The sequence below is a fragment of the Bos mutus genome, chromosome 17, assembly GCF_027580195.1.
Source record: "Bos mutus isolate GX-2022 chromosome 17, NWIPB_WYAK_1.1, whole genome shotgun sequence".
NCBI lineage: Eukaryota > Metazoa > Chordata > Mammalia > Artiodactyla > Bovidae > Bos > Bos mutus.
In genome coordinates this window covers 60,395,502-60,411,306 of record NC_091633.1, presented here as the reverse complement: position 1 = coordinate 60,411,306, position 15,805 = coordinate 60,395,502, and the positions used below count along the sequence as shown (strand labels likewise).

The window sequence follows — 15,805 nt, the reverse complement described above, 5'->3', positions numbered from 1 at the left end:
AATGAGTCAACTCCTCGCATGAGGTGGCCAAAGTATTGGAGTTTCAGCGTTAGCATCAGTCCTTCCAATGAACACCCAGGGCTGATCTCTTTTAGGATGGACTGGTTGGATCTCCTTGCAGTCCAAGGGACTCTCAAGAGTCTTCTCCAACACCACAGTTCAAAAGCATCAATTCTTCGGCGCTCAGCTTCATTGCTTCACTGCAAATATGTTCATCAGTACCGTCTGTCTAAGTTACATACGCATGTGTATGTACCAGAGAAGCAAATGGCAGCCCACTCCAGTATTCTTGCCGGGAGAATCCCATGGACAGAGGAGCCTGTTGGGCTACAGTCCATGGCATCGCAAAGAGTCGGACACAACTGAAGTGATTTAGCACGTGTATGTACAATATAAATACACAATATTTGTCTTTCTCTTTCTGAATTCGTCTTTATAGTAGTCCTAGGTTCATCCACCTCATTAGGACTGACTCAAATGTGTTCTTTTTATGGCTGAGTAATATTCCATTGTGTATATGCACCACAATTTCTGTATCCATTCTTCTGTCAGTGGACATCTACGTTGTTTCCATGTCCTAGCTATTGTAAAAAGTGCTGCCATGAATATTAGGGTACGTGTGTCTCTTTCAATTATGGTTTTCTCAGGGTATATGCCCAGTAGTGGGACTATTGGGTCATATGGTAGTTCTACTTCTAGTTTTTCAAGGAGTCTCCATACTGTCTTCCATAGTGGCTATATCAATTTACATTCCCACCAACGGTACAAGAATGTTCCCTTTTCTCCACATCCTCTCCAGCATTTATAGATATTTTAGTTTGTAGATATTTTAATAATGGCCATTCTGACCAGTGTAAGGTGATGCCTCACTGTAATTTAGATTTGTGTTTCTCTAATAATGAGCTCAGAGAAGGCAATGGCACCCCACTCCAGTACTCTTGCCTGGAAAATCTCATGGATGGAGGAGCCTGGTAGGGCTGCAGTCCATGGTGTCGCGAAGAGTTGGACACGACTGAGTGACTTCACTTTCACTTTTCACTTTCATGCATTGGAGAAGGAAATGGCAACCCACTCCAGTGTTCTTGCCTGGAGAATCCCAGGGACGGCAGAGCCTGGTGGGCCGCCGTCTATGGGGTCACACAGAGTCGGACACAGCTGAAGCGACTTAGCAGCAATAATGAGCAATGTTAAACATCTTTTTATGTGTTTGTTGGCCATACAAACAGCTCGTGTAGCTCAATACCAGAAAAGCAAACAACCCAGTCAAAAAATGGGCAGAAGACCTAAACAGACATTTCTCTGAAGAATATAGAGGTTTCTCAACAGAAGCATTGCAGTTACAGAAAGACAAGGTAGAAGTGCTTTCTATAATGGAGCTTTCTTTATGGGCATGGAGCATAACAGAAATGAAAAATCAAATAAATACATATCCTATCAGAGACTTGGCTTGAAAAACTAAAAATCACTCTAAGTGCATTAGTGAGAATCAACAGTAGTTGTAGGACAAGAAAAACAGGAAAGAAAGAACAAAGATCTGTGAAGACAGTCCTCAAAGATTACTCCAGGGACTTGAAAGAAACCACTTTTTAGAGCTTTATGTAAAAGTTCACTTCAAAATGGCTAAAGTTCTATGTACCTAGGATGCTTGGAATCTTTTCCCCCTGTACGTAGTTGGCACTCAATAAATGTCTGTTTAATTAAATGAATGTCATTGAGACAAGCCTTCTCAATGGCATCTTCTCTGGTGGCTCAGCAGTAAAGAATCTGCCTGTAATGCAGGAGATGCAGGTTCAACCCCTGGGTCTGGAAGATCCCCTGGAGGAGGAAATGGCAACCCACTCCAGTATTCTTGCCTGGAGAATCCCAGGACAGAGCAACCTGGTGGGCTACAGCTATAGGGTTCTAAGAGTCAGACACGACTGAAGCGACCGAGCACACAGCACATTGAGACAAGTCAGCAGCTATTCCTGGGAGGCCTCACAGGGTGGCATTGCTTTATGTGATCCCCACAATCAAGGAATAGACCCTTAGCTTTGTGGGCCCAGAAGCTCAACTGTAATCAACACATCCCAGTGTGGTTGTGTTCTAGAGGACTGATGTCAACTAATGAGTGTCTTCTCTTCCTATCAGAAATATTAATACTACATGGAAAATAAAATTACTATTCAGCATTTTCTTGGAAAGCATGGACTCCGACTAGAGAGAATTAGCTGGATGTTTTCTGTGGCTGGTGTTATCCAGCTCAGATAGTCTGATGCAGCTGCCTTTGCTGTAGTGCACTGTACCTAGTGAACACAGCAGAAGGCTCATATCAGCTCCTAAGGCACCCCTGTCCCCGGACAGAGCTGTGAACAAACTCAGAAATGCTTAGTTAGGCATTTTAAGGCACTGACCCTGTGAAAGCCCAGTTTTAAAGAGGAAAGTACAGACAGAGGAGAGGAAATAGGCCCTCACCTACCAACCAACCACTACTTTCTTTCCATTTGCCCTTCCCTAGGCTCTTAATGCCTCTTTCTTTCCTCTATAAAGTTTATTCAACTATGTATTTTGACATCCATGTATATAATGGTCATATTCTCTGGAGACCATATACCCAAACCATTTCATTTAAATTTCATTGTCTCTGGGGACTTCCCTTGTGGTAAATGGTTAAGACTCTGAGATTCCACTGCAGCAGCACAGGGTCGACCCCTAATCTGGGAACTAAGACCCCACATGGCGTGGCCAAAAATATAAATAAAGCCATTGCCAAAATTTTAAAAAATTTCTGGTGTCTCCAAAATTCCCCATCCTACTGCTTTATAATTTACTGCTTAGAATATGTTGGCCAATGTCAGTCATTACATATCGATTTGATTTCATTACATTTCATTCTTGAAGATTAAACTTCCCTCCTATTTTTTAAGCTATCACTACGATACTGCCCACAGAACAAGATACAAACTACAAGTTTTAGTTGGCATTAATCTTGTTTTTTATTTTATTTTTTTTTATGCTTTAATATTTTAATTGACTTTCTATGTGCAATACAAAAGGATTTGGAAGAATGGCTGGGCATAGAGAAGTTGGACTTCAAACCTTAAGAACCTTGGATCTATGTGGTTTTTTTTTTTTTTTTTTTTTTTTTACTAAATCTAATTTTATTTTATTTTTAAACTTTACATAATTGTATTAGTTTTGCCAAATATCAAAATGAATCCGCCACAGGTATACATGCGTTCCCCATCCTGAACACTCCTCCCTCCTCCCTCCCCATACCATCCCTCTGGGTCGTCCCAGTGCACTAGCCCCAAGCATCCAGTATCAGGCATCGAACCTGGACTGGCATCTCGTTTCATACATGATATTTTACATGTTTCAATGCCATTCTCCCAAATCTTCCCACCCTCTCCCTCTCCCATAGAGTCCATAAGACTGTTCTATACATCAGTGTCTCTTTTGCTGTCTCGTACACAGGGTTATTGTTACCATCTTTCTAAATTCCATATATATGCATTAGTATACTGTATTAGTGTTTTTCCTTCTGGCTTACTTCACTCTGTATAATAGGCTCCAGTTTCATCCACCTCATTAGAATTGATTCAAATGTATTCTTTTTAATGGCTAATATTCCATTGTGTATATGTACCATAGCTTTCTTATCCATTCATCTGCTGATGGACATCTAGGTTGCTTCCATGTCCTGGCTATTATAAACAGTGCTGCGATGAACATTGGGGTACACGTGTCTCTTTCCCTTCTGGTTTCCACAGTGTGTATGCCCAGCAGTGGGATTGCTGGATCATAAGGCAGTTCTATTTCCAGTTTTTTAAGGAATCTCCACACTGTTCTCCATAGTGGCTGTACTAGTTTGCATTCCCACCAACAGTGTAAGAGGGTTCCCTTTTCTCCACACCCTCTCCAGCATTTATTATTTGTAGACTTTTGGATCGCAGCCATTCTGACTGGTGTGAAATGGTACCTCATAGTGGTTTTGATTTGCATTTCTCTGATAATGAGTGATGTTGAGCATCTTTTCATGTGTTTGTTAGCCATCCGTATGTCTTTGGAGAAATGTCTCTTTAGATCTTTGGCCCATTTTTTGATTGGGTCATTTATTTTTCTGGAGTTGAGCTGTAGGAGTTGCTTGTATATTTTTGAGATTAGTTGTTTGTCGGTTGCTTCATTTGCTATTATTTTCTCCCATTCTGAAGGCTGTCTTTTCACCTTACTAATAGTTTCCTTTGATGTGCAGAAGCTTTTAAGGTTAATTAGGTCCCATTTGTTTATTTTTGCTTTTATTTCCAATATTCTGGGAGGTGGGTCATAGAGGATCCTGCTGTGATGTATGTCAGAGAGTGTTTTGCCTGTGTTCTCCTCTAGGAGTTTTATAGTTTCTGGTCTTACATTGAGATCTTTAATCCATTTTGAGTTTGTTTTTGTGTATGGTGTTAGAAAGTGTTCTAGTTTCATTCTTTTACAAGTGGTTGACCAGATTTCCCAGCACCACTTGTTAAAGAGATTGTCTTTAATCCATTGTATATTCTTGTCTCCTTTGTCAAAGATAAGGTGTCCATATGTGCGTGGATTTATCTCTGGGCTTTCTATTTTGTTCCATTGATCTATATTTCTGTCTTTGTGCCAGTACCATACTGTCTTGATAACTGTGGCTTTGTAATAGAGCCTGAAGTCAGGTAGGTTGATTCCTCCAGTTCCATTCTTCTTTCTCAAGATCGCTTTGGCTATTCGAGGTTTTTTGTATTTCCATACAAATTGTGAAATTATTTGTTCTAGCTCTGTGAAGAATACTGTTGGTAGCTTGATAGGGATTGCATTGAATCTATAAATTGCTTTGGGTAGTATACTCATTTTCACTATATTGATTCTTCCAATCCATGAACATGGTATATTTCTCCATCTATTAGTGTCCTCTTTGATTTCTTTCACCAGTGTTTTATAGTTTTCTATATATAGGTCTTTAGTTTCTTTAGGTAGATATATTCCTAAGTATTTTATTCTTTCCATTGCAATGGTGAATGGAATTGTTTCATAATTTCTCTTTCTGTTTTCTCATTATTAGTGTATAGGAATGCAAGGGATTTCTGTGTGTTGATTTTATATCCTGCAACTTTACTATAGTCATTGATTAGCTCTAGTAATTTTCTGGTGGAGTCTTTAGGGTTTTCTATGTAGAGGATCATGTCATCTGCAAATAGTGAGAGTTTTACTTCTTCTTTTCCAATTTGGATTCCTTTTATTTCTTTTTCTGCTCTGATTGCTGTGGCCAAAACTTCCAAAACTATGTTGAATAGTAATGGTGAAAGTGGGCACCCTTGTCTTGTTCCTGACTTTAGAGGAAATGCTTTCAATTTTTCACCATTGAGAATAATGTTTGCTGTGGGTTTGCATATATAGCTTTTATTATGTTGAGCTATGTTCCTTCTATTCCTGCTTTCTGGAGAGTTTTTATCATAAATGGATGTTGAATTTTGTCAAAGGCTTTCTCTGCATCTATTGAGATAATCATATGGTTTTTCTTTTTCAATTTGTTAATGTGGTGTATTACATTGATTGATTTGCGAATATTGAAGAATCCTTGCATCCCTGGGATAAAGCCCACTTGGTCATGGTGTATGATCTTTTTAATGTGTTGTTGGATTCTGATTGCTAGAATTTTGTTAAGGATTTTTGCATCTATGTTCATCAGTGATATTGGCCTATAGTTTTCTTTTTTTGTGGGATCTTTGTCAGGTTTTGGTATTAGGGTGATGGTGGCCTCATACAATGAGTTTGGAAGTTTACCTTCCTCTGCAATTTTCTGGAAGAGTTTGAGCAGGATAGGTGTTAGCTCTTCTCTAAATTTTTGGTAGAATTCAGCTGTGAAGCCGTCTGGACCTGGGCTTTTGTTTGCTGGAAAATTTTGATTACAGTTTCAATTTCCGTGCTTGTGATGGGTCTGTTAAGGTTTTCTATTTCTTCCTGGTCGAGTTTTGGAAAGTTGTACTTTTCTAAGAATTTGTCCATTTCTTCCTCGTTGTCCATTTTATTGGCATATAATTGTTGATAGTAGTCTCTTATGATCCTTTGTATTTCTGTGTTGTCTGTTGTGATCTCTCCATTTTCGTTTCTAATTTTATTGATTTGATTTTTCCCTTTGTTTCTTGATGAGTCTGGCTAATGGTTTGTCAATTTTATTTATCCTTTCAAAGAACCAGCTTTTGGTTTTGTTGATTTTTGCTATGGTCTCTTTTGTTTCTTTTGCATTTATTTCTGCACTAATTTTTAAGATTTCTTTCTTTCTACTAACCCTGGGGTTCTTCATTTCTTCCTTTTCTAGTTGCTTTCGGTGTAGAGTTAGGCTATTTATTTGACTTTTTTCTTGTTTCTTGAGGTGTGCCTGTATTGCTATGAACTTTCCCCTTAGGACTGCTTTTACAATGTCCCACAGGTTTTGGGTTGTTGTGTTTTCATTTTCATTCGTTTCTATGCAAATTTTGATTTCTTTTTTGATTTCTTCTGTGATTTGTTGGTTATTCAGCAGCGTGTTTTTCAGCCTCCATATGTTGGAATTTTTAATAGTTTTTCTCCTGTAATTGAGATCTAATCTTACTGCATTGTGGTCAGAAAAGATACTTGGAATGATTTCTATTGTTTTGAGTTTACCAAGGCTAGCTTTATGGCCCAGGATGTGATCTATCCTGGAGAAGGTTCCATGTGTGCTTGAGAAAAAGGTGAAATTCATTGTTTTGGGATGAAATGTCCTATAGATATCAATTAGGTCTAACTGGTCTATTGTATCATTTAAAGTTTGTGTTTCCTTGTTAATTTTCTGATTAGTTGATCTATCCATAGGTGTGAGTGGGGTATTCAAGTCTCCCACTATTATTGTGTTATTGTTAATTTCTCCTTTCACACTTGTTAGCATTTGTCTTACATACTGCAGTGCTCCTGTTTTGGGTGCATATATATTTATAATTGTTATATCTTCTTCTTGGATTGATCCTTTGATCATTATGTAGTGACCTTCTTTGTCTCTTTTCACAGCCTTTGTTTTAAAGTCTATTTTATCTGATATGAGTATTGCTACTCCTGCTTTCTTTTGGTCCCTATTTGCATGGAAAATCTTTTTCCAGCCCTTCACTTTCAGTCTGTATGTGTCCCCTGTTTTGAGGTGGGTCTCCTGTAGACAACATATGTAGGGGTCTTGTTTTTGTATCCATTCAGCCAGTCTTTGTCTTTTGGTTGGGGCATTCAACCCATTTACATTTAAGGTAATTACTGATAAGTATGATCCCGTTGCCATTTACTTTATTGTTTTGGGTTCGAATTTATACACTGTTTTTGTATTTCCTGTCTAGAGAATATCCTTTAGTATTTGTTGGAGAGCTGGTTTGGTGGTGCAGAATTCTCTCAGCTTTTGCTTGTCTGAAAAGCTTTTGATTTCTCCTTCATACTTGAATGAAATCCTTGCTGGGTACAATAATCTGGGCTGTAGGTTATTTTCTTTCATCATTTTAAGTATGTCTTGCCATTCCCTCCTGGCTTGAAGAGTTTCTATTGAAAGATCAGCTGTTATCCTTATGGGAATTCCCTTGTGTGTTATTTGTTGTTTTTCCTTGCTGCTTTTAATATTTGTTCTTTGTGTTTGATCTTTGTTAATTTGATTAATATGTGTCTTGGGGTGTTTCTCCTTGGGTTTATCCTGTTTGGGACTCTCTGGGTTTCTTGGACTTGGGTGATTATTTCCTTCCCCATTTTAGGAAGTTTTCAACTATTATCTCCTCAAGTATTTTCTCATGGTCTTTCTTTTTGTCTTCTTCTTCTGGAACCCCTATGATTCAATGTTGTAGCGTTTAATATTGTCCTGGAGGTCTCTGAGATTGTCCTCATTTCTTTTAATTCGTTTTTCTTTTATCCTCTCTGATTCATTTATTTCTACCATTCTATCTTCTAATTCACTAATCCTATCTTCTGCCTCTGTTATTCTACTATTTGTTGCCTCCAGAGTGTTTTTAATTTCATTTATTGCATTATTCATTATATATTGACTCTTTTTTATTTCTTCTAGGTCCTTATTAAACCTTTCTTGCATCTTATCAATCCTTGTCTCCAGGCAATCTTGTTTTTTAAAAAGTGCATTAATATAAAGGTTCAGAGTAAAGGAGTTGTTAGAGGACAATTTTCAAAAGTTGAAACCACAGCTTTCTTAGACATGTGTAATGGATACGTGCCAAACATTTATTTATCTGAATAATGAGGGAGCCAGCAGGCTGGTAAAGTTGGCTTTGAGGAAGTGATAGACATAGGGGCTATGTAGTCCATGAGAAAAGCAGACTGAAATAAGTTTGCTGAATTACAGACAAAACCAGCTAATTCCTATGCTGTGTGCTGTGCTAAGTCACTTCAGTCGTGTCCAGCTGTTTGCAGCCCTGTGGACTGTAGCCCACCAGGCTCCTCTGTCCATGGGATTCTCCAGGCATGAACACTGGAGTGGGTTGCCATGATCTCCTCCAGGGAATCTTCCTGACCCAGGGATCGAACCCGAGTCTCTTACATTTCCTGCATTGGCAGGAAGATTCTTTACCACTAGCGCCACCTAGGAAGCCCAGCTAATTCCTATTACAGAGTAATAGTGATTACCTGTTGTAGTTGTTTTTCTACAAGATAGAAATTATTTCGATCTCTAGTGGACAAACCTTTGTAAGTTAACGTGTAATCTTACAGTCTGGGCCCTAATCAATAGTAGGTAGAAGTAAATCAAAAGTGGCTTCCCTGGTGGTTCAGACAGTAAAGAATCCACTTGCAATATGGGAGACCTGGGTTCGATCCCTGGGTTGAGAAGATCCCTTGGAAAAGGGAAGGGCAACCCACTCCCAGTATTCTGGCCTGGAGAATTCCATGGACAGAGGAGCCTGGCAGGCTACAGCCCATGGGGTTGCAAAGACTCACACATGACTGAGCGACTTTCACTTACTTACTTACAAAAATCAGTCAAAGGTATATCCCTCTAGGTAATTAAGTAATCCTTGGATTGATCTGTTAGACAGTGCTCCAGGGTGACAGTGAAAGGACGCCCGGTCCTCTTTTCACCTTGTCTCCAAGTTGTGGTCAATTTTTAGGAAGCGAGTGCTGTGGACTCAAGTTCACCTGGATGAGATGATGTCTAAAAGAGGACTCTTCCCACCCCTCCCCACCAGGAGGAATGGCCAGGAGGACCTGGGGACTTTTAGCCTGGACAAGACCTAGTATGAAGACCCAAATGCTCAGTGCAGCATTCTTAACATACAGCCCCGAGGAAATAGTTTAAGAGTGCAGAGATTTTATGTACAGCGTTCAAAAGCAGCAGCCACAAGGCCGTCACAAGAAAGAAGGGGGTCGACGTGCCCTAAGTTCCTCGAAGGGGATGACAGCGCAGCAGTGCAGGTGGTTTGGGCTCAGACTAAGAAAGACTTCCTCATCATGAAAGCGTCAGCTGGGGCCTGTGTGCCTTGAGAGCAGGAATAGCTGTCTGTCTGCACATTCTCGGGCAAGAGCTTGGCTATCACAGCGTTATATCAGGAACAAGTAAGCAGCAGAGGAGGGTCACGTTTCAGATGAGGACTGGACCAGTCTCATCTAAGATCCCTTACAAAACCTTGAATCTGTGTTTTTGTGAAAATTGAGTTATTGCCCTTTTATTAAAAAATAAAAAGCACCTCTTCCAAGGCTTAACATTTCATATCCTGGAGACAGAAGCCTTATGTTAGTTTTAGCAGCTGTGTGATCATGATAGTTGTTGCCACAAAGCCTTTTGATAATTTTTCATACTTTTAAAAAATGAGAATTTACTTCAGTTTTGCCTTTTGTGCAAGTCTTACTCCTGAGAGAAGTGTAGTCACAGTGGTGTTGTTTTTGTTGTTATTTGCAGAGGTAGGGGTTGGCTTGTATTTTAATGTGGCTCAATCTCAATGTCTCAGGTTTGACAGTGTTTTGGTTTTTTGTTTTTTCTCTCCTTTCCACTGAAGTCATTGAAATATATTCACCCTTTCATTCACATCAGAGGTGTAAATGGATTTTCTAAAGGTTTTTCAGAGACAAAGTCAGTCGCTTTGTGATTTGACTTCTTCAGGTGTTGCAAAAAGAAAGCTTAGCACACCACTAAGCACACCATCTCAATTGCAAGGATGCTAAAACTATGTTTGACCTTGACTCTGCAAAGAGATGGGCACAATCTTTTGCTAGAAGTGGCCCATTCACCACCTCTTTGCTTTATCCATCTGTATAGGATTTACTTGGGAAAGAGAAAAGAGAAGGAATCAGATATATTCGAGAGAAAAGAACATGTTTATTTGATTTTCCAGCTTCTAATGATGGTTACATTCACAGTTTAAACTTTTTAGTTTACCCTTTTCACCATTGATATTTGCAAAATCCAAACTTAAAAATATATATATCAGCCATGTCACACAAAGGCTTATATCTTGATTTGTTTCATGTCATTAAAAAGACATACTGAGTTTGAAGCTCCTTTCAAATTTATTCTTAAAATATAAACCCAGGGGAAATAGTGTAAGACTGCAAAGGTTTTATTTATAGCATTCAGGATCACAGGCTTTGGAGTCAGGCCAATTTGGAGTCAGAGATTCAGTGCCTGACATTGCCTTTTCCTATTTCACTCAGTGTCTCTGAGGCTCAGTTTTCTTCCCTAGCTGTTGTTCAGTCACTAAGTCATGTCTGACTCTTTGCGACCCCATGGACTGTAGCCTCCCAGGCTCCTCTGTCTGTGGGATTTCCCAGGCAAGAATACTGGAGTGGGTTGCCATTTCCTTCTCCAGGAGATCTTCCAGACCCAGAGATCAAACCTGCATCTCCTGCATTAGCAAGCTATTCTTTACCACTGAACCACCAGAGAAGCTTAGTACCTGCTTCATAGGATTGTTGTGAGGGTTCCATAAGATAACATACATAAACTTCTTAGTGCTTCATCTGGTACAACTATTCCATAAATATCAGCGATTTTGTTTTATACTAATTGGAACAGTGGGACTTCCCTGGTGATCCAGTGGTTAAAGTCTCTGTGCTTCCACTTCGGAGGGTGCGGCTTTGATCCCTGCTTGGGGAGTGTAAGATCCCACATGCTAGCACAGCGTGGCTAAAAAAAAAAAAGAAAAGAATTAGAACAACTTCACCAAAATGTAAAATTACTGTTGTTGTCAGAATTAATGGCACCATGGCTGACTCATTGCCTAATACAACTGAAAAACAAATTTCAGCATGGTGTAACAGCTAATGAACGTGAACAGCCATTCTTGAGAAAATAATGAGGAATTCTGAATGCAGAATTATAAGATTCATTCTATTCACTAGAAAATTTTTTCACATCTTAGGAACATATATCTGAAGTCCTTGTAAGAGCTATTGTGTATTAGTGACCATATACTTGAAATATTCAAGCAGGAAAATCTGCAGATAATAGTGCTCTGCCTTCCAGAATGAGGCCATTTCTAAGACTTGGTAATCAATGGAGGCCAAGATCAAACCTCAACTAATTACTGCATATATGTCGCAGCAGAAACCGTAGGAAACTGTATTGTTTGTTAATCTGCGACTCAGAGAACAGTGCTATAGCAGAGTCAGTTCAGGGTTTGGAGCTGGACAACAGGCTCTAGTCCAGTCTTTGCCATTTAATTTGCTGTGTGGCTTGGGGCCAGTTGCTTGGTTATTCTAAACCTCAGTTTCTTCATCCATTGTCATTGTTGTTGTTGTTCAGTTGCTAAGTTGTGTCCGACTCTTTACGACCCCATGGACTGCAGCACGCCAGGCTTCCCTGCCCATCACCAACTCTCAGAGCTCGCTCAAACTTATGTCCATTGAGTCGGTGATGCCATCCAACCATCTCATCCTCTGTCATCCCCTTCTCCTCCTGCCTTCAATCTTTCCCAGCATCAGGGTCTTTTCCAATGAGTCAGTTCTTTGCATCAGGTGGCCAGAGTATTGGAGCTTCAGCTTCAGCATCAGTCCTTCCAATGAATATTCAGAGGTGATTTCCTGTAGGATTGACTGGTTTGATCTCCTTGCAGTCCAAGGGACACTGAAGGGTCTTCTCCTCATCCATAAATTGGGGCTGTTAGGAACCCAACCCCATCAATAGAGGAAGGTCAAATTTTAAAATATGCATAAAAGTACTGAAGCAAAATACCATTAATAGTACTGATAGTATTACAAATACTATTACTAGTCCATTATTGCAAAGAAAATGAAAGGACACCAGGAAGAACCTCGGTGCCCCGTGTTAGACGACACCAGTGTAACTTCTACTCCTCTAACACAAGACAGATGTCTCCAGGGTGGTGACAAGGCTCAGCCTTCTTCTTGGGTCGGGGAGTGGGGGGCGTTTTTATCCTATCATAGATATCATACTGTTTCTCAAAAACATCATTAGTGCTATTGAAATTCCATAATTAACATTAACATAAGTTTCTATTTTCTTTTACCTAAATTTAGGTGAACTGATAGATAACAAGGGTAAAACTGGCTCAGTTAATAAGTAAAGTCAAATCCATTCTCCATATACCAAATTATTTACTAACTCATTACACCACCTCCCTCCCTTAAGTTCTTCAATAGTTTGCCAGTGTTAAAAGGATCAACTTGAAGCTCCCTCTCCTGGCCCCCAAGACCTTTGATGATCTGGTCTCTGAATTCCTCCACTTGATACTTTTCTTCCCTCCCTGCTCAAGTTTTTAGAGTTTTGCAAGGGTCCTTCACTCTTCCTGGAATACCCTAACCCCCTTTCTGCCGAATCAGTTTTCATTAATTCTTCTAATTAATTGGAACCATGCCTGGCATGTATAAGTGGACGTTCAATAAACATTTAAACAAATTGACTTGAAATCAGATGGCTCCCACATAGACTAAAATAACCAGATATTTCCATTTCCACATGGCCTTGCAAAGTTCAGAATTATTCCTAGAGCCTGAATAGATTCCATGTCATTGAAGGACAGTAGCTCTTAAAAATTGTTTTGGCATTGTGTACATACTGCTGCTGCTGCTGCTGCTGCTAAGTCGCTTCAGTCGTGTCCGACTCTGTGTGACCCTATAGACGGCAGCCCACCAGGCTCCCCCATCCCTGGGATTCTCCAGGCAAGAACACTGGAGTGGGTTACCATTTCCTTCTCCAGTATTTTGTACATGACACCCTTCTAAATGGTGCTGATGAGAACTTGCTTCCTAGACACCGATGGAGCTGAGAAGTCACAATACATGTTTTAATAAATAGATTTTAAAATATAGCACTTAAAATGCAGTATTCCCTATCGCCAATTGCAAGAGTTTGCACAATAAAGAAGCATTTATTCTATTATTTAACAATAAAGCAAGTCGGTGTGTGGATATTCACATGTGTATATGCCTAAGAAAGTTATGATAGCAATGTTCATATAAGGTAAGCTTTTCCTTTGGGCCACAGTCAAAAGAGTTTAGTTACTGTAATGACAAAAGGGCTTCCATATAGTAACACCAAAAGGCCTTTTTCCCAAAAGTAATGAAGAGGTCCCCAAACTGGATCCTGGTCACAGTATTGTCTGTCTCTGTCTCTCTCTCACACACTCACACACACAGACTCACAGACTCTTTGGAATTTTAAAGGTCCAAGTAGACTTCATTAATAAAAGGATGAAATGCTTTTTCTTCTATAAATCATAATAAAATGTTGAGAGATAAAGGAACGACTAAGGTTGCAAATCATCGGCTGCTGCTCGAAAACCGAGACCTGTCATGTTAACTCCCAACTCAAACACCTAGTTTTAAAGATTTACCTTTAAGAAACCTAAAAGCTTGTATCCTGCCTCATCAACAACAGCCTCAAACTGTTCCCTGTCATCGAAGAAAACAAATCTTTTGCTCCTTCCTGCCTCGGGGAGACAGAGGGACCGAGGTGGTCCTCGGTGGCTGAATTAGATGAAAGACTTGCCTTCCACCATGGAGACATGGAGTCTAATCAAGTGAAATGAGTTTTGAGATCTCAGCTCGTTTCCTCGGGGAGATCAGTTCACATTACAAAATCACGACATCTCATTCATCACAGCTGACGTGGTCTTTGCTCAGGAGAGGACCCCAACTGGGACTAAACCACCTGTCTCCTCTTGAAAGGGGGCACTTTATCCAAGTTAGAGTTGAAAGCCTTGGAATGAGAAAGCTTGCCAGCTTTCACCCAAGTGATGCATATGCAACATGGAAGGGAACTTAGGCTTGAAAAAGGGAAGACAAGTTGAAGGAAGATTGGTAGTTGTATTTTAAATGATATGAGATATGAGATGCTAAGGCCTTGTGGTCAGGAGAGCCAAGAGTGGGGCTCCCTCTTCTTTATCTCCTAGATTTTATTAAACAGAAATGAGAAGGATAAGCATTTCTGTGCATCAGGGTTTAAAATGGCAAAGAAAATATCCTGCTCTCCAGGCTGATAGATGATCATCATTCTCTTTTATTTCTTTCAGGGCATCGTGGTCACACCCCTGCTACTGCTGCTTTTTGTGAGTATTTTGATATTGTTTTTAATATCTTTCATTAAAAGCCATCTACAATCCTTTAAGAAAGATATTTAGGGAAAAAAACTGAAATTGAAATCTTTTTACACCACTTGGCATCGTATTTTGAACTGCTGTTCTGGGTGAGCTGTACAAAGTCAGAATCTCTGTAGTCTCATGACCACGGACAGCAGCAGGACCCATTTATAAGGCCTCTGACTCCTGGCTAAATCATTAATTATTACAAATTAGCACCCTGTGACATAGGTCAAAAACTGTGCTGTACTTTATTTTCACATTAGTAAGACTAAAGTGATTACTAATGATCTAGGTTGATAGAAAGAGCCTTGGTCCAGGGAAGAGTCAAAGCTTAATTATAGTTCCGAGTGCTGGTATGAATAGGAAAAGGCTTCCTCACTCTGGGGAACACTGCCTCGATTTTTTCATCTGTAGAATGGGAAACAGTAACACCTACCCCAGTCTGCTCGCAGGGATGTGCTTTAGGAAAAGAAAAACTAATATAAGCTACTGGTACACCAGTAGCAAAACTTGTTCTGAAAATAAGAAATGCTAATTACCTATCTTATTTCTTTTTTGGCACTAAGCATATGAGAAATTAGATGAGAGATTATAATGAAATTAATGTTATCTCATGCTGAGAAAAGCATATGTAATCATGAATGATACCTAAAATATTTTATGAACTGTGCATTTTTCATACACAACATCTCCCAAATATAAATCACTCCACTCATCACTGAAGTAGAGTGGGGATGCGTTTCTAGAAGTGAAATGTAGCTGTTTGACTAGCACTATTTGTCAGTGAATTAAAACTGTGGGGAAAATTTATTTAATTATAGTGTAATTACCCAAGTTGGAATTCAATTAAAGTAATAGAGTGAGGGACTTCATTTCTTACAAGCTGTGTGGGAAGTGGAGAGGAAAAGATGCCTTACTAAACAGTTGGATTTTGCATCTTTCATGAAAGACATTACCTGCCAGTAATAATCCTCAGCTTTACCATGCCATTTGAAATGCCACCTCTATCCTTAGAAGGTAAGGAGTGTCAATAATCAGATCACTTCCCACAGCATAACAGACCTCATTTATTTAGAATCACCAGTTCAGAATCTGCCATGAGTTACACTGAAACTGAAGTGAATGTTATTTGCATTCATTGGGAAGAAAAGACTTGGTATGTATCTACCTGCTCACTAAATGTGAGAGCTAGGATCATCCCTCAGTGTTTTTTCCAGGACCTGGGACAATAATTTCCCAGGAACAGCCCTCAGTGGCCACAGGATGCAGGCCAGCCTGGG

The 15,805-nt window shown here is 39.6% G+C and overlaps 1 protein-coding gene across 5 annotated transcripts in view; it reads left to right on the top strand.

Annotated features, from left to right (window-relative positions):
- SLC10A7 (solute carrier family 10 member 7) overlaps positions 1-15,805 on the top strand; it is a 317,217-nt gene that overhangs the window by 223,238 nt on the left and 78,174 nt on the right. For all 5 annotated transcript variants that reach the window (XR_011467479.1, XR_011467478.1, XM_070386620.1 and 2 more), the window contains one exon: positions 14,457-14,492. Coding sequence is in view for 3 of the 5 variants with exons in the window: in XM_070386620.1 (XP_070242721.1) it covers positions 14,457-14,492 (36 nt within the window). In the remaining 2 variants the exon portion in view is untranslated. The remainder of the gene's footprint in view (positions 1-14,456; positions 14,493-15,805) is intronic.